Source organism: Ascaphus truei, chromosome 3 (genome assembly GCF_040206685.1).
Source record: "Ascaphus truei isolate aAscTru1 chromosome 3, aAscTru1.hap1, whole genome shotgun sequence".
Taxonomy (NCBI): domain Eukaryota; kingdom Metazoa; phylum Chordata; class Amphibia; order Anura; family Ascaphidae; genus Ascaphus; species Ascaphus truei.
Window position 1 is genome coordinate 3,668,147 of NC_134485.1, and position 27,686 is coordinate 3,695,832.

Below are 27,686 nucleotides of genomic sequence, written 5' to 3' on the forward strand. Positions count from 1 at the left end.
TGTATATACGTAGTTACACCCACCCCCAGCCTGCACCCACCCAGCACCCTGCACAGGCCTGAGATACTGAGCCCCGCAATTGTATATACGTAGTTACACCCACCCCCAGCCTGCACCCACCCAGCACCCTGCACAGGCCTGAGATACTGAGCCCTGTCAATGTATTTACGTAGTTACACCCACACCCAGTCTGCACCCACCCAGCACCCTGCACAGGCCTGAGATACTGAGCCCCGCAATTGTATATACGTAGTTACACCCACCCCCAGCCTGCACCCACCCAGCACCCTGCACAGGCCTGAGATACTGAGCCCCGCAATTGTATATACGTAGTTACACCCACCCCCAGCCTGCACCCACCCAGCACCCTGCACAGGCCTTAGATACTGAGCCCTGTCAATGTATTTACGTAGTTACACCCACACCCAGCCTGCACCCACCCAGCACCCTGCACAGGCCTGAGATACTGAGCCCCGCAATTGTATATACGTAGTTACACCCACCCCCAGCCTGCACCCACCCAGCACCCTGCACAGGCCTGAGATACTGAGCCCCGCAATTGTATATACGTAGTTACACCCACCCCCAGCCTGCACCCACCCAGCACCCTGCACAGGCCTGAGACGGAGCACTGCCACTGTGTATAGTTCATCTGATGTGACTCCTGTAGAGCCGGGTAAGGAGGTGACAGATATTAATTTTATTCAATCTAAAATGTGCTTAGCTAATAACAAGACACTTCTACATTTCAATTTGCCTTTTTTTTTATTACTTTACATATGTGCCTGGCTGTGACATAATAAACATTTTAACCGAGAGAATTGCATTTACAATGAGAAAACTGATCATGACAGAAGTATTACACGGCCTATATCATCTGGGGGGAGACTTTGCGATGGTTCCTTGGCTGCTTTGTTCCACTGGCAGAGATCGGTTACATGAATCCCATTTATAGCAGGCATTCTAAGGAGAAAGAGAAGACGGATTGAAACATAAGTCGCCAGTAAAAGCTTCGTGCATTCTGCGCCGTGCCACTGATGCACATATTAATGTCCCACCGTGCCACTGAGTACCATATTAATGTCCCACCGTGCCACTGAGTACCATATTAATGTCCCACCGTGCCACTGAGTACCATATTAATGTCCCACCATGCACCGTCTCCAGTCTCCTACTCAATACACTGCACAGTGAAGCCATCAAGTAACTGGAGTTTACAGCGTCCCTAAGGGGAAGATGCCTTCACGGCTTATTTAATGAGACGCTGAATGCTGGTGACGGCAGGGCGATCCCCGGGTTTGATATACAACCATGCAATGTGATGTAAGTCCTGGGTTAGGGTGATCCTTATAAAAGTCACAGCAATCTGTCGGGTCAGCGGTGCCTTTCTTTACCTTGAGCTTCACCATGATGGGCTGGCAATGAAATGAATACATCACCCCACTAATCCTTCCCCAGGCTAGCTCACATGTTTCTCCTTACGTGGAGATCACGGAGATGATTGCTTTGGTTAGCAGAAGCCTGATAAGCATTAGGTGAAATACATTACCATCATCTGGCCGGGAATAGAAGCACCAGATGGCGTTGGGCAGAGTGTTATCGTAGCAGCATCCTTTGTTGTAACAATCAGCGGGGCCTATACCGGGAGGGCCGCAGTTCACTCTCGCTACGGCTTCCACGGAGCATTGGGCTTGGGCTGAAACAAGAAGCCAGAGAGCACGTTGTAATGACGCCTGAACATACAGTGCTGCGATGTAATGACGCCTGAACATACAGTGCTGCGATGTAATGGCGCCTGAACATACAGTGCTGCGATGTAATGACGCCTGAACATACAGTGCTGCGATGTAATGACGCCTGAACATACAGTGCTGCGATGTAATGACGCCTGAACATACAGTGCTGCGATGTAATGACGCCTGAACATTCAGTGCTGCGATGTAATGACGCCTGAACATACAGTGCTGCGATGTAATGACGCCTGAACATACAGTGCTGCGATGTAATGACGCCTGAACATACAGTGCTGCGATGTAATGACGCCTGAACATACAGTGCTGCGATGTAATGACGCCTGAACATTCAGTGCTGCGATGTAATGACGCCTGAACATACAGTGCTGCGATGTAATGACGCCTGAACATACAGTGCTGCGATGTAATGGCGCCTGAACATACAGTGCTGCGATGTAATGACGCCTGAACATACAGTGCTGCGATGTAATGGCGCCTGAACATACAGTGCTGCGATGTAATGACGCCTGAACATACAGTGCTGCGATGTAATGACGCCTGAACATACAGTGCTGCGATGTAATGACGCCTGAACATACAGTGCTGCGATGTAATGACGCCTGAACATACAGGGCTGCGATGTAATGACGCCTGAACATACAGTGCTGCGATGTAATGGCGCCTGAACATACAGTGCTGCGATGTAATGACGCCTGAACATACAGTGCTGCGATGAAATGACGCCTGAACATACAGTGCTGCGATGTAATGACGCCTGAACATACAGTGCTGCGATGTAATGACGCCTGAACATACAGTGCTGCGATGTAATGACGCCTGAACATACAGTGCTGCGATGTAATGGCGCCTGAACATACAGTGCTGCGATGTAATGGCGCCTGAACATACAGTGCTGCGATGTAATGGCGCCTGAACATACAGTGCTGCGATGTAATGGCGCCTGAACATACAGTGCTGCGATGTAATGACGCCTGAACATACAGTGCTGCGATGTAATGACGCCTGAACATACAGTGCTGCGATGTAATGACGCCTGAACATACAGTGCTGCGATGTAATGACGCCTGAACATACAGTGCTGCGATGTAATGGCGCCTGAACATACAGTGCTGCGATGTAATGACGCCTGAACATACAGTGCTGCGATGTAATGACGCCTGAACATACAGTGCTGCGATGTAATGACGCCTGAACATACAGTGCTGCGATATAATGACGCCTGAACATACAGTGCTGCGATGTAATGACGCCTGAACATACAGTGCTGCGATGTAATGACGCCTGAACATACAGTGCTGCGATGTAATGACGCCTGAACATACAGTGCTGCGATGTAATGGCGCCTGAACATACAGTGCTGCGTTGTAATGACGCCTGAACATACAGTGCTGCGATGTAATGACGCCTGAACATACAGTGCTGCGATGTAATGACGCCTGAACATACAGTGCTGCGATATAATGACGCCTGAACATACAGTGCTGCGATGTAATGACGCCTGAACATACAGTGCTGCGATGTAATGACGCCTGAACATACAGTGCTGCGATGTAATGACGCCTGAACATACAGTGCTGCGATGTAATGACGCCTGAACATACAGTGCTGCGATGTAATGACGCCTGAACATACAGTGCTGCGATGTAATGACGCCTGAACATACAGTGCTGCGATGTAATGACGCCCTGAACATACAGTGCTGCGATGTAATGGCGCCTGAACATACAGTGCTGCGATGTAATGACGCCTGAACATACAGTGCTGCGATGTAATGATTTCATAGCTATGCTTAAAGCTTACTGGGAAATAAAAAATACTGCCGTTTGCTCTATTGCAACACATTTTAATCTAATCTAATAAATACATGTGGTATCTAGAGGTGAATTATCTACACCAGGAGTGGCCAACTCCAGTCCTCACGGGCCACCAATGGGTCAGGTTTTCAGGATATCCCTGCTTCAGCAGAGGTGGCTCAGTATTGATTTGCACCACCTGTGCTGAAGCAGAGATATCCTGAGAACCTGCCCTGTTGGTGGCCCTTGAGGATTGGAGTTATGGCATTAGCAGAAAGGGACAGGCACGGGGAAATGACGGTGATTTTAGAAGCATTCTCACGATTGTTTTGTCGTCAAAACTGGCTGCAGAGGTGAACCGCAAATTTCATTTTGCCCAAAACACTGCGAAGAATTCACCGCTTGAATTGTGACACATTCACCCATATGTAGTGGTATGAACACTTTATAGAAATCACTCGTGCTGTTGTAAAATAAATTGGATGGCTTAAAGATTCCTGAAACATGAATATTTATTCTCACTTAGCTGATCCCGTAGAGAGAATAAAATGTACTAGAACTCAATACCTGCAAATATCAGTTTTACCTGTGAGGCTTTTCCCCACATGTTGCGTTCTGCATAACACTTCTGTACTGGTGAGAGGTGCAGAACCTCCAGCCACACATAGTACATAATAGATCACACATAGTAGATAATAGATACACCTCTCTTTGTCACTGAGTGCCTACTCACTGGGATCTTGGCCACGTATTTACCTCCCTATGCCCAAAACGCCAATGTGTATGTCACAGCACGGTATATATACCCGCTCAACATCATATAAATAGGTTTACAGTGTCTCCAATGTACAGTAGGCAAACTTTATTTCTCACAACAATGATTTATAATGTTTCCGATCATGTAAATCAATGATTTGTTTGTTACTGGAAAACCGCAGTACACTACTAATACATCATTTAAATGTGCACTATACAAAGCCAGCATGCCCGTAAAGTTTGTGGTGTGTACGCTCTTGCCACTCCTTGTTGCTCGTACATTCCTGGTTGGGAGACGAGTCACAGATTACATGTAAAGTATGTGAAATTGCTGTGGATCATTATATTTCTGGTATTAATTCTTAGTACAAATGAATGCGCACGGAATGGCCGCTGGCGATGCTGGGGCTTGTGTGACACATACACCATGTTTAACTTTTCTGTTAAGAAAAACTCATTGTGTAATCTCAAAAATGCTTCTGATTGAAGTGGTTTTAATAAAATCATTACAGCGGCTTTGCTGAGAAGGTCGCAAGTCCTGATATGCTCTATATTTGCAGCAAGTTGTTATTCCTATAATTATCATCCCACTTAACCCATTGCTGTGCATGCCCAGGGCGGTGGCTGCAAAATGCTCCTGCTTAATCAATTAACTATTATTATGAAGAGCACGCATATCAGTTTTCAGTATGAAAGGGAGACACGTTATACTTTAGGTTGTGGAACAGAAGAATCATTCTGAGATATAATGGTTTCTTTCTTAGATCTATTATTATGTAATAATATTAACTGCACATCTGCAGTGATAGGGATATAATTGATGTGTTTTCTGCTTAAAACGTCTGACTAAGCTCTTTAGCATTGAAGAGTCCAATAGACTTCCACCGCTTCCGGCAATGGCATTGCAGGCCCTTTATACCATATTCTGTTTTAGCTAATGTCTTAGATTATGAGTTAAAACTTTAGCCTTAGCTAATGAATGGAAGGGTGCTATTTTGACCCACGGCCCTATACTTGGGTATTCTATGAGCCTTTCCAGTGAGGTATGGACTAGTGCATCTAAAGAGGAATCCGGATGGATGCACAGAATGGGGCTGGAGCCATGCATAAAACCCCCCGTACTAACTTTCTTCCCAATCTGCCGGAGGGCGAAGGAAAACATGGACATTTGGGGAACAAATCGAACAGATCAGGACGCTGATCATCAAAAGATAAAGACCAAACTCTTCTATACATCCATAACAACAGTGATTGCAAAACTCCATAGGGTATCCATGCAAATAAATGTTAGCTGCCACACCGGTGCATTATTTATAAATAAAGTGCTTGTTGCCATGTAAAATGCAAGAATTAGGTTTGACATAAATGTTCAGTGTGGGAGGATTATACATCCGCAGCCCTGACGGAGGGATTCAGAGTATTGTGCATTGCCTCACTGCTCGTATTACAAGAGATTGCAAGCTGACACACATTATGTGTAAAGCACCTACAATACAATACATCGATACGGAAACATAAAGAATGCAAATTGGCATCAATTTGGCTCTAACGTCCAAACCCTTCTCTTCATCACAAAACTATGCTAGCTAATCAATGACCCATCCCTCACCTCTTCTCATTTCCCTCTTCCCATAGGAAGCCAGGAAATGATTGTCACAAACAGTAAGGAAATGCCCTTTTGTTAAAGCCGTGTTAGATTGAAGGACTTACTTAGCGCTGCCTGTCCATGTGCTGAGCTGAAGAGACCCACGATCAGGGCAATGGCCAATACGCAGACCACCTTGTACTCCATTGCAGATCCTTGACTTCGGTCTTGCGGTGGAACAGATGGATGTGAGTGTAGGATAGAATGCTCTCAGAGGGGATCCTTTTATATTCCACATTTTATTTGTTAAATCTTATCAGATAACATACTGAGGCAAGTCTATAGAGTTTTCATCACCCACCCAGTCTTTTACTTGAACCTCCCATGATAAGTAGCTCGTTGGTTGAGCAACACACTGGTCCTCATTCATGGAGCTTTGTTTTGGCATTGAGCAGCATCGATACATTCCCAGATTGTTTCTGTGAGTCATGGTAATCTGCACTTGGATCTTCTCTGTGCCTGAAAGGTGCCAAGTTCAGGATGGGCACTTTCAGCGAATTTCTGGTTTTGATTTGGATTTAGTTGCTTGGTTTTGGTGCTGAATTTGGATTTTTTTTTTTTTTAATTATATCAAAGATTCCTTGTTGAATGCATAATTTCTTAACATGGGTGGGACGCAGGAGGTCTTCTGAGCTGAACCACATTCATTGTTGTTCATCAGACCCCCTGCTTCCTGAGTTACTTACCGGGAATCGTGTCGCCAGTACTTCCTGGTTTAAATCCCTCACGTAGCGCGGGCCAATAGGAAGCCACAATGTGCATCCTATTGGCCCGCATAACGCAAGAGATTTACACCTCCATTTTGTTTCCCCTAGAGGATTGGAACTGACTGCACTTTGCCTGGTATGTATGCTGGGAAGAAAGGGGTCGTGGAGCTGGAATGAACACGGTCAAGCTCCGGACACCCCCTGCTTCACACCCATGTAAAAAAATAGAGGTGGGGTGAAAAAATGATTTCTGTATTGGAAACTGGCCCTTTAAATAACTAGGAAATATTATACAAAGTATGAAAAATTATTTAAATAGTTATAAAACTATTAAAGCTATTATAATAGTTAAATACAACTAAAACCCTGAAAATATTTTTAAGCAATATGTTGAGAAACACTACTAGTTTTACACTTCGATGTTTCCTTGTAGGAAGTACATTGTACCCTACAAGTTTTACTTGAAAAATAGCGCAAATAGCCGAGCTCTCGCCCATGGAGAGAGAGGTTCCTGCGAACACGCTCTGCGACGCTCATCATGCAGGCTGCTTACCGAGGAATTTAAACTTGCCAGCATTATCGCCAAACTAAAGCCGCCTGCCTTGTCCAGTCAATGTGGAGAATGCAACTACAAAGAAAGACGTAGGAACATTTGAAACAATCGGTAGTTGTGGTCCAGACAAATGTGAGGAAGGGTCAGCAAAGTTACTACAGGAAAATGAAGGCAGCTGCTTGTGTTATTCGGAGGTAGGTGCTTGTGACGGTGATGGGGTAACCAGGCCATCAATAAAGGTATTATGCCTGTCTACCTCTGTGCCATATTGTGGAGTTTAGAGTGTCAGCTCTTGGACCCATCTGTTGTACGTGAAATGCATGTGATTGTATGACAATAAAGAATGTATGTGAGTTTTACCTTTCCAAGAGCGCTAACCAGTGGAGATAGAGAGGCTATGAGATTCAAGGGGGATGGGGGGGGGGGGGGGGGGGGCTGCGGTAAAAGTGTTGTCAGATTGTGTCTAGGTAGCCGGGGTCCAGAGTTGCTGGCCACCCCAAAAATTATTCCGGGAATCAGGTCAGATTCCCAGGGACATGTAGACACACCACCCTGGTCAAAATGTTCCCTTGAAAACAGTTACGTGACTCACCGCCAGGTTTCCCTGCTTCAGCACAGACCAGAAAGGTAAATGGGGGCATAGGGATATGTGTATCCTGGGTACAGTCAGTTTGTGGGGGTCCCCCAGTATATGCCCAGATCACCAGAAATGGTATAGAGGTTCTGTGGTGCTCCAACCAGCCATAAGGTGCGAGGATGTTTTTACGTCTAAGTCCAGTTTTTAATGTATTTTGAATGTAGCCCTGAAAATGAACCTAAGCGTTATTTCGTTCTACTTAGAAACAAGTTTTCTCTATAGGAAGGGCTAGGGCGGCTGAGAATGAACATGCGCGTCTTTTTAGTCAATCCCTGTACCTAAATGACTTAGAAAAAAAAACGTGAAAATATGTTTATTAACATTGTGTTTAAGGTCTGTGGTTCCGAGAGACCATTTGGCTACCAAGCTTGGGGCCGTCAAGTCTGCTCGGGTCCCGGACATGAAAGCCTCAGAGGTTGCCAAGGTGTGAAAGCCATTTGGGCACTGGGGCTGGGCTCAAGTACCCATGTCCTGGGATTAATGGCGGGCCCGGACCACCATTTGCCCCAAGCCAGACTGAGGAGCCTACCCCAGCGGGGGGCTTCTGACTGACAAGTGGTAGAGGTGCCGGGTTGGCGTACGCCCTTGTCAGATTCCGAATTCATGCGTGCCCTGTTTAGACAGGCAACACTCTGATAGGCTGGTAGGATTTCTCTGACGCTCGGATTGGCTGGAGTATTTCATGAATGAAGCTAAATACTATAAGAAATCCAGTAGCCAATCCTAAGCACCAAGACTGCAACGGCAAATTCGAAAATCACCAAAAGATGCTCTGAGAGAAATGGCAGCGACTGGCTTCAGAAGTTTCAAGGCGAGAAATTTTCTAAGTCTCACTTTTCTGGGCCAAGTTCTGAGAATAGCACGTAGTGGCCGCAGCTGGGATTGCAAGCCGAAAAGAGTACCAGGGCATTTGATACTATCTCCCGGTCATGGGGTTTTGGCAGCTCCGGAGCAGATACAGCGGTGGCGTCAGGAACTTCAGGCCGATTTGAGTTCCAGGACATTTCGGGCCAAGTCCCGGTCAACCTAAAGACTTTGTTTTACCTCGTATTTCACCTAGAAAAGTCTAGTTTTTTAGCCCAGACCCCCAGTAACTGTGTTTTCTCTTGTATTTTGTAACCCACCGTGTGTACATCTGTTTCTACGGAATAAATGACAATTTGTTTTACTATCTTGTTTTGCTCAGTGATTGATCCTGGTAAAAAGGTGTAAATATCTGGTCTCCCGTGACAGTGCTACGTCACAACCAAGCAAGCTGTGCGTTGCTATAAGCGCATCCACAGTACCGTCCCAGTGCTACAACCGGCGGTCCAACAAACCCAGAGCAAAATAATCAAATTCTGACTGAGATGGACAATACAAATTCAGTACTATTACCGCAGCCACGGGGCCCAAACCAGTTTCCTGACAATGAACATAGCCCCTATAAGGATTCCAGCTTTGGCTAGATTAAGACTGTGTCTGTGATCCCACCCCTAAAGATGCAACTGTAGTTGCCCAATCATCTTTGAAAGGGGAAAAGGCACAAACCTACAGGCTTGAGAACGACAAAAAGTCTGATATACTGGTATTTAGGGATCCGCTCTTTGGATAAGGGTGTCGTACTTTTTGTGAGTAAGCCCATGATGGATAAGGAAGCTGTAGGCCAGGGTTTCCCTGGTACAAAATGAACTTCCAGGTGGCTCTAGCACAGTAGGGAAACTTTGCCAGACATCATGTGGGACTTCCCCACATATTGAAGAATTGGAAAAAGTAATATCATAAAGACGATGTCTACTGACTACCAAACAGAGATGCCACAAGAGTTAATCAGTGTGGATAAAAACTCTGTGCCCAGGTTGAACCAGCCGTGATCATGGATACAGAACAAGATGCAAGTGGTCACCCTAGTATCGAGGAAGAAAAGATCGCCCGACGCAGGGAAAACCCATGGTCAAGCAGTTTAAAGAAGACTTGGTAAAATGAAAAGAGGAGCTTGAGCAAAGAGTCCTCCACAGAGTTGAGGAAGCTAAACACATCAGGGAAAGACTGCTTGGGAAAGGTCCTTCTGGAGTGACTAAAGCGTGCTGAATTCCAGCACCTTCTGAAGCAGGGACTGGTTATCTGCAACAGCCTCAAGCACTGGGTCACCGGTGTACTCCTGAACCACGGTCACAAATTGTGGCCATGAACTGCTAGAAAGGTAGCAACCCTCTACCCTGTAATTCATCTCCTGAGTACCAGATAATGGCCCGAAATGGTAGGCGTGAAGGTCACCTGGAGACAGGGCTCCAATCCCAGCGTTACTGGAGGTTATCTCCTTCCACCCATTCTCACTCGAGCCACAGGCACACCTTGAGTGAGAGTGAAGGGATGGACTTCAGCCATGGCTTGCCCGAGCTACCCACAAATGCGGGAGACATGTGACAGGGCCTTAACCCCTGTCTAAAAGGGATTCCGTTAGAAAGCCTGTATTTGGATCCAACGATATTTGGAGTCAGGAAGGAATTTATTTTTTCCCTTATGAGATATCATTGGATAATGTGTCACTGGGGTTTTTTGTTTGCCTTCCTCTGGATCAATATACTGTAAGTAAGAAAACAGGATAAAGTATCTGTCGTCTAAATTTAGCATAGGGTGAACCTGATGGACGTATGTCTTTTTTCAACCTCATCTACTATGTAACTTTGTAACAATGACCATTAATAGAACTTAAGTTCTACTCATTCTGGGAACAGAGATATGAAACAAAGTCACAGGAAAGCAGATCTATATTTGCTCTTTCTATAATGTAGTTACTAAGTACGTGTCATCCCTGACACACAAAATAGCAAAATGACGAACATCCCCCCCATGGCAGTCAGAATACGCACTGTAATACAAACAGGTGGCAAGTTTTTTTTCTCTTTAAAGCAGTGTGACTCACAATATGAAGTGGGTGGTATAAGCGCAATCACCAGGCTACACCTCTCCTTCTGTGTGTGTATCAATATTTAAACTTTCGTTTGCCAGAATATTTTTTCACATCTTGGCACAGTATCGTTTTAAAACTCCCCACCAGTTAGTACTAGTTTGGGAGGATTCACTGGGGTCCGTTTATTAAAGTCGGGGACCAGCTCAGTGCAAACCAGCTGTACCCCCTTTATCAATATATGCTTTTCAATCAGATTTGTAGCAAGGAGACTTTAATACATATACTCCAGTATGTTTCATTGCAATCAGATTCTCCAATGAATTAGGACTTGTTGCGGGCTGTGATACTGTATCGTTTAGGGACCGAGTTCTTCAGAGATGAAATTATATTATACTAAGCTTTTGGAACCTCGTGTATAATCTCATCTACAAAGAATGCTTGTCCCCTAAAGGGTATCACAACCTCCAAGTCTGCATTTCCCCAGGACCAAAAGAGTTACTAGGACTTAGAATTACACACATTTGGAATCAAAATCCATATTCCACCTTAAAAAAAACACTTTGATTTTAGAATACCAGCTGAATTATAATAATAATAATAATAATAATAATAATAATAAGTATTTTATGTATGCATAGTGTCCCTTTGTTCTGTTCAATTAACAGTGCGTGTGCTGGCATGTAACTAACAATGGTAGGATGTCATTTGTTAGGTCAATAAGTAAAACACTATCTTTCATCCATCTCTTTTGTCCCTTATGCTATATGTGCTGCTATTTGCTCCTGTTGTCCATGCTCCCAGAGCCCCAATCTCCCTCCTTTCCACCCTCAACATAAGAGCGGTCTTAGTCTTAATGCCTCTGGCGGGTGTCCTTCTGATGTTGTCATCTCATTTTATTTCTATGAGCCTAAGGCACCACAATAAGCTCTAGGCTTTAAGGGACTGTGACTTACTAGTTCCTGTGCCTTCTATGTCCTGCACTGTAAGGCTTTGTCCTCGCTGGCGCTGAGCGCGCTCATGCTTGGAGAGCTCTCCAAGCATGAGCGCGGGTTGTCCTTTAAAATTTCGCAAGCGCTCACGGGGGGAGAGGGGGAGGGACGATGCAGGGGAAGCTGAGTGCGCTTGTAAGTCAGAAAAATGTGTTTATGTAAGCGCAGAGCGCCGGTGAGCGTGTGTATCGCGTGCATCGCGTGAGCAGGGACTTGCATATATATTTATATGCAAGTCACCTCGCCAAGTGCCGCCCGCTCAGCGAGCTCAGCGCTAGCGGGGACGCAGCCTAAGAAGCGTTGAAGCAACTTATGATAATACAAATCAAATAGAATTTCAATGATGCACAAATTGCCACTAACAAAAGAAACACATACTTTATAGCAGCAGGTAACATCTTCAACAGAATACAAGTTCTAGCTGTAAAATAAAATAACAAAAAGTGAAACAGAACATATTGATTGGGGCATTTAGCGTGCGTCATCTCATGTTCACTGTTATGTACAATGCAGCCACATATACGCAACCATGCTACCAACCTGCTTCCCTGTGCTAATTACCATTGATTTAAGTGGAGCTGATCTCTTCCCCAGCACTGTGAAGCATTTTCACAGCATATTGATATAACCCCAAACTACAACATTCTGTAACGTGCCACACCCCAGTAAAACATTGGTTCTCTTACCCCTGCTCACTGTTTCAATGTAGGGTTGTTCTCCCAGTATCTTTCCTGCCTCCCCTCCCCAGTGTCTTGGGCAGAGCGTAGCTATGTACAAGAAAACAGTGCAGCGCTCAACACTGATATAGGGAATATAAGGGAAATAAAACATTTAAAGTGATTAGAAGAGTATTAATGGTGAAGCACAGATATACCATAAGTGTCAAACACGAGATAAATGTGATAAGTTACTAAGAATGTGGAATAAATGAACCCAGGTGGTAATGGGGAGTAGGAGGTGGTAATGGTGAGTAGGAGGTGGTAATGGTGAGTAGGAGGTGGTAATGGTGAGTAGGAGGTGGTAATGGTGAGTAGGAGGTGGTAATGGTGAGTAGGAGGTGGTAATGGTGAGTAGGAGGTGGTAATGGTGAGTAGGAGGTGGTAATGGTGAGCAGGAGGTGGTAATGGTGAGTAGGAGGTGGTAATGGTGAGCAGGAGGTGGTAATGGTGAGTAGGAGGTGGTAATGGGGAGTAGGAGGTGGTAATGGTGAGTAGGAGGTGGTAATGGTGAGTAGGTTCAGAAATAATATGAGATCAGTATACTCCTCCACTCAGAACCCTGGAACGGGATATCATTCAGATATCCTCCACAGTCAGCACCCTAAAAGAACCGGGGAGCGGGGGACGTATCACCAATCTCCATTAGTGATACGTCCCACGCTTCTCTGGGTTTTTTTTTGGATGGACGTCCCTATAGCCCAGGCAGTCCAGGCAAGGCCCGGGGGCCTACTTTCTTGGGGGAGCTGCTCTCCCCTCCCCCCCCCCTGTAGGCACCCCATCTCTCTCTTCAGATAGACAGGTGCAGGGACATGGTATGCGGCGGCAGCGGGCCCCCAGCATTAAGCAGAGGCTAAGCCAGCAGAGGAATGAGCAGCTACTACAGAGGAGGATCCGGTGAGGAGTGCGCTCTGGCGGTCTGACCCAGAAGTCTTTCTTCCGCTCCTCAGCCTCTATAGCAGCTGCTCATTCCTCTGCCGGCTTATCCTCTGTATAATGCCGGGGGCCCGCCGCTGCCACCGCAAACCATCTCCCCCGCCTGTCACTATTACCACCCGCAGGTAGGGATGGAGGAGGAGGGAGAGATGATGATGATGATGATGAAGGGGAGAGCTGAAGATGAAGGGCAGAGCTAATGATGATGATGATGATGATTATGAGGGGGAGAGCTGATGATGAAGGGCAGAGCTGATGATGATGATGATGATTATTATGAGGGGGAGAGCTGATGGTGGAGATGATGAGGGGAGAGCTGATGTTGATGATGAGGAGAGATGAGGAAGGAGGATGATGATGAGTATGGATGATGATGAGGAGGGATATGAGAGGATCAGGAGCGGATGAGGGGAGGGAGAAAAAAATATTATCTTATATGACTATGCTGATTTATTTATTGTGTATAGTGAATTTTACACAACTTTGGAGAAAAAGTCCAATAGTATTTGAGGGGAAAAAGCTACAGACTCTCATTGTGGACAGGAGCAGAGAGGTTCCCATCTTCTACTTTACCCAGTGGCGCATTTCCCATTAGGCCCGGACCTAGGGCGGCAAAATTTGGGGGCGGAAAAAATGTCCGCCCCATATACATTTGCCACGCTCTCGGGCCTAATGGATCCCATCATTGACGTCTTTGCTGAGCGAAAAGTGCAAAAAACGGAACTTCTGACTTAAAAATAAATGGTGAGTACATGAGTAATTTATGTTTTATATTTAATCCGTATTTATGTGTGCGGTATATTTAATTTTGAATCTAGGGAATACGTTCACATATAATGGGGGCCCTGAAAATAAGGTTACCCGGGGGCCTGCGCCTAGCTACGTCACTGCTCCTGGGTACACTGATTTTCCATCCCACAGACAAGTGCGAGAAATGAGCTCCATCTTATCACAAATGCCACCCTGCATATTGAGAGCAAAATGTATCGTAATATAGTTTCACTTTGTTTACCTGAATATTTGTATTTTTTACCTGTTTACCTCTCTATACATTTACTTTCAGGCTGTTCTGCAAGATGAGAACATTCCAGAACACTGCAGAGCTACACATCTTCTCGCGCCTAAAAACCTTTCTCCCTGACTGCCCCACACCTCTGGAATGCCCTTCCCCTCAGTACCAGACTAGCACCCTCTCTATCCACCTTTAAGACCCACCTTAAGACACACTTGCATAAAGAAGCATATGAATAGCACTGTGGATATTCTGAACACATGATACATAAAGCTTGGCCCCCTGCAGACGCACTTACCAGAACTCCCTCCTACTGTCTCTGTACGTTCTCCCTACCTACCAATTAGATTGTAAGCTCTTCGGGACAGGGACTCCTTCCTTAATGTTACTTTTATGTCTGAAGCACTTATTCCCATGATCTGTTATTTATATTATCTGTTATTTATCTGATTACCACGTGTATTACTGCTGTGAAGCGCTATGTACACTAATGGCGCTATATAAATAAAGACATACAATACAATATAAGGCAGATTTCAGGGACAGTTACACGGGGATTTCTCTACAATTGTATGACTTGATAGAAGTATTTTTTTTTTATATTGTTCTTTATTTGATTTTCCATTCAAGATATCCCTACCGCTCGCTGTGCTTTTCTTGTAGAAACCCCCTTTATTTCCGTGCATATACAATGACAGGGACCTGGGGCCGTACTGATTAGCACAGCCACCGATGACATAATCAAAAATAGGACAACACAGGAAGTCATTGGACCTGCAGTTATTTTATTTGGAAGTTTCCAAACACAAGAAAAGCATAGAACATTCCAGCACAGCACTCCCCGCGTTACTGATACGGACCTGACATACAGAACACAAGATAAGCATAGACCATTCCAGCACAGCACTCCCCGCTTTACTGATACGGACCTGACATACAGAACACAAGAAAAGCATAGAACATTCCAGCACAGCACTCCCCGCTTTACTGATACGGACCTGACATACAGAACACAAGAAAAGCATAGACTATTCCAGCACAGCACTCCCCGCTTTACTGATACGGACCTGACATACAGAACACAAGAAAAGCATAGACTATTCCAGCACAGCACTCCCCGCTTTACTGATACGGACCTGACATACAGAACACAAGAAAAGCATAGACCATTCCAGCACAGCCCTCCCCGCTTTACTGATACGGACCTGACACACAGAACACAAGAAAAGCATAGACCATTCCAGCACAGCACTCCCCGCTTTACTGATACGGACCTGACATACAGAACACAAGAAAAGCATAGACTATTCCAGCACAGCACTCCCCGCGTTACTGATACGGACCTGACATACAGAACACAAGAAAAGCATAGACTATTCCAGCACAGCACTCCCCGCTTTACTGATACGGACCTGACACACAGAACACAAGAAAAGCATAGACTATTCCAGCACAGCACTCCCCGCTTTACTGATACGGACCTGACATACAGAACACAAGAAAAGCATAGACTATTCCAGCACAGCACTCCCCGCTTTACTGATACGGACCTGACATACAGAACACAAGAAAAGCATAGACTATTCCAGCACAGCACTCCCCGCTTTACTGATACGGACCTGACATACAGAACACAAGAAAAGCATAGACTATTCCAGCACAGCACTCCCCGCGTTACTGATACGGACCTGACATACAGAACACAAGAAAAGCATAGACCATTCCAGCACAGCCCTCCCCGTGTTACTGATACGGACCTGACATACAGAACACAAGAAAAGCATAGAATATTCCAGCACAGCACTCCCCGCTTTACTGATACGGACCTGACATACAGAACACAAGAAAAGCATAGACTATTCCAGCACAGCACTCCCCGCGTTACTGATACGGACCTGACATACAGAACACAAGAAAAGCATAGAACATTCCAGCACAGCACTCCCCGCGTTACTGATACGGACCTGACATACAGAACACAAGAAAAGCATAGACTATTCCAGCACAGCACTCCCCGCTTTACTGATACGGACCTGACATACAGAACACAAGAAAAGCATAGACTATTCCAGCACAGCACTCCCCGCTTTACTGATACGGACCTGACACACAGAACACAAGAAAAGCATAGACTATTCCAGCACAGCACTCCCCGCTTTACTGATACGGACCTGACATACAGAACACAAGAAAAGCATAGACTATTCCAGCACAGCACTCCCCGCTTTACTGATACGGACCTGACATACAGAACACAAGAAAAGCATAGACTATTCCAGCACAGCACTCCCCGCTTTACTGATACGGACCTGACACACAGAACACAAGAAAAGCATAGACCATTCCAGCACAGCCCTCCCCGCTTTACTGATACGGACCTGACACACAGAACACAAGAAAAGCATAGACCATTCCAGCACAGCACTCCCCGCTTTACTGATACGGACCTGACATACAGAACACAAGAAAAGCATAGACTATTCCAGCACAGCACTCCCCGCGTTACTGATACGGACCTGACATACAGAACACAAGAAAAGCATAGACTATTCCAGCACAGCACTCCCCGCTTTACTGATACGGACCTGACACACAGAACACAAGAAAAGCATAGACTATTCCAGCACAGCACTCCCCGCTTTACTGATACGGACCTGACATACAGAACACAAGAAAAGCATAGACTATTCTAGCACAGCACTCCCCGCTTTACTGATACGGACCTGACATACAGAACACAAGAAAAGCATAGACTATTCCAGCACAGCACTCCCCGCTTTACTGATACGGACCTGACATACAGAACACAAGAAAAGCATAGACTATTCCAGCACAGCACTCCCCGCGTTACTGATACGGACCTGACATACAGAACACAAGAAAAGCATAGACTATTCCAGCACAGCACTCCCCGCTTTACTTATACGGACCTGACATACAGAACACAAGAAAAGCATAGACTATTCCAGCACAGCACTCCCCGCTTTACTGATACGGACCTGACGTACAGAACACAAGAAAAGCATAGACTATTCCAGCACAGCACTCCCCGCTTTACTGATACGGACCTGACATACAGAACACAAGAAAAGCATAGACTATTCCAGCACAGCACTCCCCGCTTTACTGATACGGACCTGACACACAGAACACAAGAAAAGCATAGACTATTCCAGCACAGCACTCCCCGCTTTACTGATACGGACCTGACATACAGAACACAAGAAAAGCATAGACTATTCCAGCACAGCACTCCCCGCTTTACTGATACGGACCTGACATACAGAACACAAGAAAAGCATAGACTATTCCAGCACAGCACTCCCCGCTTTACTGATACGGACCTGACATACAGAACACAAGAAAAGCATAGACCATTCCAGCACAGCCCTCCCCGCTTTACTGATACGGACCTGACACACAGAACACAAGAAAAGCATAGACCATTCCAGCACAGCCCTCCCCGCTTTACTGATACGGACCTGACACACAGAACACAAGAAAAGCATAGACCATTCCAGCACAGCACTCCCCGCTTTACTGATACGGACCTGACATACAGAACACAAGAAAAGCATAGACTATTCCAGCACAGCACTCCCCGCGTTACTGATACGGACCTGACATACAGAACACAAGAAAAGCATAGACTATTCCAGCACAGCACTCCCCGCTTTACTGATACGGACCTGACATACAGAACACAAGAAAAGCATAGACCATTCCAGCACAGCCCTCCCCGCTTTACTGATACGGACCTGACACACAGAACACAAGAAAAGCATAGACCATTCCAGCACAGCACTCCCCGCTTTACTGATACGGACCTGACATACAGAACACAAGAAAAGCATAGACTATTCCAGCACAGCACTCCCCGCGTTACTGATACGGACCTGACATACAGAACACAAGAAAAGCATAGACTATTCCAGCACAGCACTCCCCGCTTTACTGATACGGACCTGACACACAGAACACAAGAAAAGCATAGACTATTCCAGCACAGCACTCCCCGCTTTACTGATACGGACCTGACATACAGAACACAAGAAAAGCATAGACTATTCCAGCACAGCACTCCCCGCTTTACTGATACGGACCTGACATACAGAACACAAGAAAAGCATAGACTATTCCAGCACAGCACTCCCCGCTTTACTGATACGGACCTGACATACAGAACACAAGAAAAGCATAGACTATTCCAGCACAGCACTCCCCGCGTTACTGATACGGACCTGACATACAGAACACAAGAAAAGCATAGACCATTCCAGCACAGCCCTCCCCGTGTTACTGATACGGACCTGACATACAGAACACAAGAAAAGCATAGAATATTCCAGCACAGCACTCCCCGCTTTACTGATACGGACCTGACATACAGAACACAAGAAAAGCATAGACTATTCCAGCACAGCACTCCCCGCGTTACTGATACGGACCTGACATACAGAACACAAGAAAAGCATAGAACATTCCAGCACAGCACTCCCCGCGTTACTGATACGGACCTGACATACAGAACACAAGAAAAGCATAGACTATTCCAGCACAGCACTCCCCGCTTTACTGATACGGACCTGACATACAGAACACAAGAAAAGCATAGACTATTCCAGCACAGCACTCCCCGCTTTACTGATACGGACCTGACATACAGAACACAAGAAAAGCATAGACTATTCCAGCACAGCACTCCCCGCTTTACTGATACGGACCTGACATACAGAACACAAGAAAAGCATAGACTATTCCAGCACAGCACTCCCCGCTTTACTGATACGGACCTGACACACAGAACACAAGAAAAGCATAGACTATTCCAGCACAGCACTCCCCGCTTTACTGATACGGACCTGACATACAGAACACAAGAAAAGCATAGACTATTCCAGCACAGCACTCCCCGCTTTACTGATACGGACCTGACATACAGAACACAAGAAAAGCATAGACTATTCCAGCACAGCACTCCCCGCTTTACTGATACGGACCTGACATACAGAACACAAGAAAAGCATAGACTATTCCAGCACAGCACTCCCCGCGTTACTGATACGGACCTGACATACAGAACACAAGAAAAGCATAGACCATTCCAGCACAGCCCTCCCCGTGTTACTGATACGGACCTGACATACAGAACACAAGAAAAGCATAGACTATTCCAGCACAGCACTCCCCGCTTTACTGATACGGACCTGACATACAGAACACAAGAAAAGCACAGACCATTCCAGCACAGCACTCCCCGTGTTACTGATACGGACCTGACATACAGAACACAAGAAAAGCATAGACTATTCCAGCACAGCACTCCCCGCTTTACTGATACGGACCTGACATACAGAACACAAGAAAAGCATAGACCATTCCAGCACAGCACTCCCCGTGTTACTGATACGGACCTGACATACAGAACACAAGAAAAGCATAGACTATTCCAGCACAGCACTCCCCGCTTTACTGATACGGACCTGACATACAGAACACAAGAAAAGCATAGACCATTCCAGCACAGCACTCCCCGTGTTACTGATACGGACCTGACATACAGAACACAAGAAAAGCATAGACTATTCCAGCACAGCACTCCCCGCGTTACTGATACGGACCTGACATACAGAACACAAGAAAAGCATAGACTATTCCAGCACAGCACTCCCCGCTTTACTGATACGGACCTGACACACAGAACACAAGAAAAGCATAGACTATTCCAGCACAGCACTCCCCGCTTTACTGATACGGACCTGACATACAGAACACAAGAAAAGCATAGACTATTCTAGCACAGCACTCCCCGCTTTACTGATACGGACCTGACATACAGAACACAAGAAAAGCATAGACTATTCCAGCACAGCACTCCCCGCTTTACTGATACGGACCTGACATACAGAACACAAGAAAAGCATAGACTATTCCAGCACAGCACTCCCCGCGTTACTGATACGGACCTGACATACAGAACACAAGAAAAGCATAGACTATTCCAGCACAGCACTCCCCGCTTTACTGATACGGACCTGACATACAGAACACAAGAAAAGCATAGACTATTCCAGCACAGCACTCCCCGCTTTACTGATACGGACCTGACATACAGAACACAAGAAAAGCATAGACTATTCCAGCACAGCACTCCCCGCTTTACTGATACGGACCTGACATACAGAACACAAGAAAAGCATAGACTATTCCAGCACAGCACTCCCCGCTTTACTGATACGGACCTGACACACAGAACACAAGAAAAGCATAGACTATTCCAGCACAGCACTCCCCGCTTTACTGATACGGACCTGACATACAGAACACAAGAAAAGCATAGACTATTCCAGCACAGCACTCCCCGCGTTACTGATACGGACCTGACATACAGAACACAAGAAAAGCATAGACTATTCCAGCACAGCACTCCCCGCTTTACTGATACGGACCTGACATACAGAACACAAGAAAAGCATAGACTATTCCAGCACAGCACTCCCCGCTTTACTGATACGGACCTGACATACAGAACACAAGAAAAGCATAGACTATTCCAGCACAGCACTCCCCGCTTTACTGATACGGACCTGACATACAGAACACAAGAAAAGCATAGACTATTCCAGCACAGCACTCCCCGCTTTACTGATACGGACCTGACACACAGAACACAAGAAAAGCATAGACTATTCCAGCACAGCACTCCCCGCTTTACTGATACGGACCTGACATACAGAACACAAGAAAAGCATAGACTATTCCAGCACAGCACTCCCCGCTTTACTGATACGGACCTGACATACAGAACACAAGAAAAGCATAGACCATTCCAGCACAGCCCTCCCCGCTTTACTGATACGGACCTGACACACAGAACACAAGAAAAGCATAGACCATTCCAGCACAGCCCTCCCCGCTTTACTGATACGGACCTGACACACAGAACACAAGAAAAGCATAGACCATTCCAGCACAGCACTCCCCGCTTTACTGATACGGACCTGACATACAGAACACAAGAAAAGCATAGACTATTCCAGCACAGCACTCCCCGCGTTACTGATACGGACCTGACATACAGAACACAAGAAAAGCATAGACTATTCCAGCACAGCACTCCCCGCTTTACTGATACGGACCTGACATACAGAACACAAGAAAAGCATAGACCATTCCAGCACAGCCCTCCCCGCTTTACTGATACGGACCTGACACACAGAACACAAGAAAAGCATAGACCATTCCAGCACAGCACTCCCCGCTTTACTGATACGGACCTGACATACAGAACACAAGAAAAGCATAGACTATTCCAGCACAGCACTCCCCGCGTTACTGATACGGACCTGACATACAGAACACAAGAAAAGCATAGACTATTCCAGCACAGCACTCCCCGCTTTACTGATACGGACCTGACACACAGAACACAAGAAAAGCATAGACTATTCCAGCACAGCACTCCCCGCTTTACTGATACGGACCTGACATACAGAACACAAGAAAAGCATAGACTATTCCAGCACAGCACTCCCCGCTTTACTGATACGGACCTGACATACAGAACACAAGAAAAGCATAGACTATTCCAGCACAGCACTCCCCGCTTTACTGATACGGACCTGACATACAGAACACAAGAAAAGCATAGACTATTCCAGCACAGCACTCCCCGCGTTACTGATACGGACCTGACATACAGAACACAAGAAAAGCATAGACCATTCCAGCACAGCCCTCCCCGTGTTACTGATACGGACCTGACATACAGAACACAAGAAAAGCATAGAATATTCCAGCACAGCACTCCCCGCTTTACTGATACGGACCTGACATACAGAACACAAGAAAAGCATAGACTATTCCAGCACAGCACTCCCCGCGTTACTGATACGGACCTGACATACAGAACACAAGAAAAGCATAGAACATTCCAGCACAGCACTCCCCGCGTTACTGATACGGACCTGACATACAGAACACAAGAAAAGCATAGACTATTCCAGCACAGCACTCCCCGCTTTACTGATACGGACCTGACATACAGAACACAAGAAAAGCATAGACTATTCCAGCACAGCACTCCCCGCTTTACTGATACGGACCTGACATACAGAACACAAGAAAAGCATAGACTATTCCAGCACAGCACTCCCCGCTTTACTGATACGGACCTGACATACAGAACACAAGAAAAGCATAGACTATTCCAGCACAGCACTCCCCGCTTTACTGATACGGACCTGACACACAGAACACAAGAAAAGCATAGACTATTCCAGCACAGCACTCCCCGCTTTACTGATACGGACCTGACACACAGAACACAAGAAAAGCATAGACTATTCCAGCACAGCACTCCCCGCTTTACTGATACGGACCTGACATACAGAACACAAGAAAAGCATAGACTATTCCAGCACAGCACTCCCCGCTTTACTGATACGGACCTGACATACAGAACACAAGAAAAGCATAGACTATTCCAGCACAGCACTCCCCGCTTTACTGATACGGACCTGACATACAGAACACAAGAAAAGCATAGACTATTCCAGCACAGCACTCCCCGCTTTACTGATACGGACCTGACATACAGAACACAAGAAAAGCATAGACTATTCCAGCACAGCACTCCCCGCGTTACTGATACGGACCTGACATACAGAACACAAGAAAAGCATAGACCATTCCAGCACAGCCCTCCCCGTGTTACTGATACGGACCTGACATACAGAACACAAGAAAAGCATAGACTATTCCAGCACAGCACTCCCCGCTTTACTGATACGGACCTGACATACAGAACACAAGAAAAGCACAGACCATTCCAGCACAGCACTCCCCGTGTTACTGATACGGACCTGACATACAGAACACAAGAAAAGCATAGACTATTCCAGCACAGCACTCCCCGCTTTACTGATACGGACCTGACATACAGAACACAAGAAAAGCATAGACCATTCCAGCACAGCACTCCCCGTGTTACTGATACGGACCTGACATACAGAACACAAGAAAAGCATAGACTATTCCAGCACAGCACTCCCCGCTTTACTGATACGGACCTGACATACAGAACACAAGAAAAGCATAGACCATTCCAGCACAGCACTCCCCGTGTTACTGATACGGACCTGACATACAGAACACAAGAAAAGCATAGACTATTCCAGCACAGCACTCCCCGCGTTACTGATACGGACCTGACATACAGAACACAAGAAAAGCATAGACTATTCCAGCACAGCACTCCCCGCTTTACTGATACGGACCTGACACACAGAACACAAGAAAAGCATAGACTATTCCAGCACAGCACTCCCCGCTTTACTGATACGGACCTGACATACAGAACACAAGAAAAGCATAGACTATTCTAGCACAGCACTCCCCGCTTTACTGATACGGACCTGACATACAGAACACAAGAAAAGCATAGACTATTCCAGCACAGCACTCCCCGCTTTACTGATACGGACCTGACATACAGAACACAAGAAAAGCATAGACTATTCCAGCACAGCACTCCCCGCGTTACTGATACGGACCTGACATACAGAACACAAGAAAAGCATAGACTATTCCAGCACAGCACTCCCCGCTTTACTGATACGGACCTGACATACAGAACACAAGAAAAGCATAGACTATTCCAGCACAGCACTCCCCGCTTTACTGATACGGACCTGACATACAGAACACAAGAAAAGCATAGACTATTCCAGCACAGCACTCCCCGCTTTACTGATACGGACCTGACATACAGAACACAAGAAAAGCATAGACTATTCCAGCACAGCACTCCCCGCTTTACTGATACGGACCTGACACACAGAACACAAGAAAAGCATAGACTATTCCAGCACAGCACTCCCCGCTTTACTGATACGGACCTGACATACAGAACACAAGAAAAGCATAGACTATTCCAGCACAGCACTCCCCGCGTTACTGATACGGACCTGACATACAGAACACAAGAAAAGCATAGACTATTCCAGCACAGCACTCCCCGCTTTACTGATACGGACCTGACATACAGAACACAAGAAAAGCATAGACTATTCCAGCACAGCACTCCCCGCTTTACTGATACGGACCTGACATACAGAACACAAGAAAAGCATAGACTATTCCAGCACAGCACTCCCCGCTTTACTGATACGGACCTGACATACAGAACACAAGAAAAGCATAGACTATTCCAGCACAGCACTCCCCGCTTTACTGATACGGACCTGACACACAGAACACAAGAAAAGCATAGACCATTCCAGCACAGCACTCCCCGCTTTACTGATACGGACCTGACATACAGAACACAAGAAAAGCATAGACTATTCCAGCACAGCACTCCCCGCTTTACTGATACGGACCTGACATACAGAACACAAGAAAAGCATAGACTATTCCAGCACAGCACTCCCCGCTTTACTGATACGGACCTGACATACAGAACACAAGAAAAGCATAGACCATTCCAGCACAGCCCTCCCCGCTTTACTGATACGGACCTGACACACAGAACACAAGAAAAGCATAGACCATTCCAGCACAGCACTCCCCGCTTTACTGATACGGACCTGACATACAGAACACAAGAAAAGCATAGACTATTCCAGCACAGCACTCCCCGCGTTACTGATACGGACCTGACATACAGAACACAAGAAAAGCATAGACTATTCCAGCACAGCACTCCCCGCTTTACTGATACGGACCTGACACACAGAACACAAGAAAAGCATAGACTATTCCAGCACAGCACTCCCCGCTTTACTGATACGGACCTGACATACAGAACACAAGAAAAGCATAGACTATTCCAGCACAGCACTCCCCGCTTTACTGATACGGACCTGACATACAGAACACAAGAAAAGCATAGACTATTCCAGCACAGCACTCCCCGCTTTACTGATACGGACCTGACATACAGAACACAAGAAAAGCATAGACTATTCCAGCACAGCACTCCCCGCGTTACTGATACGGACCTGACATACAGAACACAAGAAAAGCATAGACCATTCCAGCACAGCCCTCCCCGTGTTACTGATACGGACCTGACATACAGAACACAAGAAAAGCATAGAATATTCCAGCACAGCACTCCCCGCTTTACTGATACGGACCTGACATACAGAACACAAGAAAAGCATAGACTATTCCAGCACAGCACTCCCCGCGTTACTGATACGGACCTGACATACAGAACACAAGAAAAGCATAGAACATTCCAGCACAGCACTCCCCGCGTTACTGATACGGACCTGACATACAGAACACAAGAAAAGCATAGACTATTCCAGCACAGCACTCCCCGCTTTACTGATACGGACCTGACATACAGAACACAAGAAAAGCATAGACTATTCCAGCACAGCACTCCCCGCTTTACTGATACGGACCTGACATACAGAACACAAGAAAAGCATAGACTATTCCAGCACAGCACTCCCCGCTTTACTGATACGGACCTGACATACAGAACACAAGAAAAGCATAGACTATTCCAGCACAGCACTCCCCGCTTTACTGATACGGACCTGACATACAGAACACAAGAAAAGCATAGACTATTCCAGCACAGCACTCCCCGCTTTACTGATACGGACCTGACACACAGAACACAAGAAAAGCATAGACTATTCCAGCACAGCACTCCCCGCTTTACTGATACGGACCTGACATACAGAACACAAGAAAAGCATAGACTATTCCAGCACAGCACTCCCCGCTTTACTGATACGGACCTGACATACAGAACACAAGAAAAGCATAGACTATTCCAGCACAGCACTCCCCGCTTTACTGATACGGACCTGACATACAGAACACAAGAAAAGCATAGACTATTCCAGCACAGCACTCCCCGCGTTACTGATACGGACCTGACATACAGAACACAAGAAAAGCATAGACCATTCCAGCACAGCCCTCCCCGTGTTACTGATACGGACCTGACATACAGAACACAAGAAAAGCATAGACTATTCCAGCACAGCACTCCCCGCTTTACTGATACGGACCTGACATACAGAACACAAGAAAAGCACAGACCATTCCAGCACAGCACTCCCCGTGTTACTGATACGGACCTGACATACAGAACACAAGAAAAGCATAGACTATTCCAGCACAGCACTCCCCGCTTTACTGATACGGACCTGACATACAGAACACAAGAAAAGCATAGACCATTCCAGCACAGCACTCCCCGTGTTACTGATACGGACCTGACATACAGAACACAAGAAAAGCATAGACTATTCCAGCACAGCACTCCCCGCTTTACTGATACGGACCTGACATACAGAACACAAGAAAAGCATAGACCATTCCAGCACAGCACTCCCCGTGTTACTGATACGGACCTGACATACAGAACACAAGAAAAGCATAGACTATTCAAGCACAGCACTCCCCGCGTTACTGATACGGACCTGACATACAGAACACAAGAAAAGCATAGACTATTCCAGCACAGCACTCCCCGCTTTACTGATACGGACCTGACACACAGAACACAAGAAAAGCATAGACTATTCCAGCACAGCACTCCCCGCTTTACTGATACGGACCTGACATACAGAACACAAGAAAAGCATAGACTATTCTAGCACAGCACTCCCCGCTTTACTGATACGGACCTGACATACAGAACACAAGAAAAGCATAGACTATTCCAGCACAGCACTCCCCGCTTTACTGATACGGACCTGACATACAGAACACAAGAAAAGCATAGACTATTCCAGCACAGCACTCCCCGCGTTACTGATACGGACCTGACATACAGAACACAAGAAAAGCATAGACTATTCCAGCACAGCACTCCCCGCTTTACTGATACGGACCTGACATACAGAACACAAGAAAAGCATAGACTATTCCAGCACAGCACTCCCCGCTTTACTGATACGGACCTGACATACAGAACACAAGAAAAGCATAGACTATTCCAGCACAGCACTCCCCGCTTTACTGATACGGACCTGACATACAGAACACAAGAAAAGCATAGACTATTCCAGCACAGCACTCCCCGCTTTACTGATACGGACCTGACATACAGAACACAAGAAAAGCATAGACTATTCTAGCACAGCACTCCCCGCTTTACTGATACGGACCTGACATACAGAACACAAGAAAAGCATAGACTATTCCAGCACAGCACTCCCCGCTTTACTGATACGGACCTGACATACAGAACACAAGAAAAGCATAGACTATTCCAGCACAGCACTCCCCGCGTTACTGATACGGACCTGACATACAGAACA

The 27,686-nt window shown here is 46.2% G+C and overlaps 1 protein-coding gene across 1 annotated transcript; it reads right to left on the minus strand.

Annotated features, from left to right (window-relative positions):
* Positions 1-746: 746 nt before the first annotated feature.
* On the minus strand, positions 747-6,160 carry LOC142491246 (putative gastrointestinal growth factor xP1). Its single transcript, XM_075593521.1, has 3 exons — positions 6,014-6,160; positions 1,550-1,696; positions 747-963 (listed from the first exon to the last, which is right to left on the minus strand). The coding sequence occupies exons 1-3, from the start codon at positions 6,093-6,095 to the stop codon at positions 950-952; spliced, it is 243 nt and encodes an 80-aa protein (XP_075449636.1). The 5' UTR covers positions 6,096-6,160; the 3' UTR covers positions 747-949.
* Between the last annotated feature and the right edge of the window lie 21,526 nt (positions 6,161-27,686).

Excerpts from the sequence above, each read along its gene's own strand:
- LOC142491246 (XM_075593521.1), bottom strand. The coding sequence starts at position 6,095 with ATGGAGTACAAGGTGGTCTGCGTATTGGCCATTGCCCTGATCGTGGGT. Across the intron at positions 1,697-6,013 it reads ACATGGACAGGCAGCGCTAA|CCCAAGCCCAATGCTCCGTG; the intron begins GTAAGTCCTTCA and ends TTCTTGTTTCAG.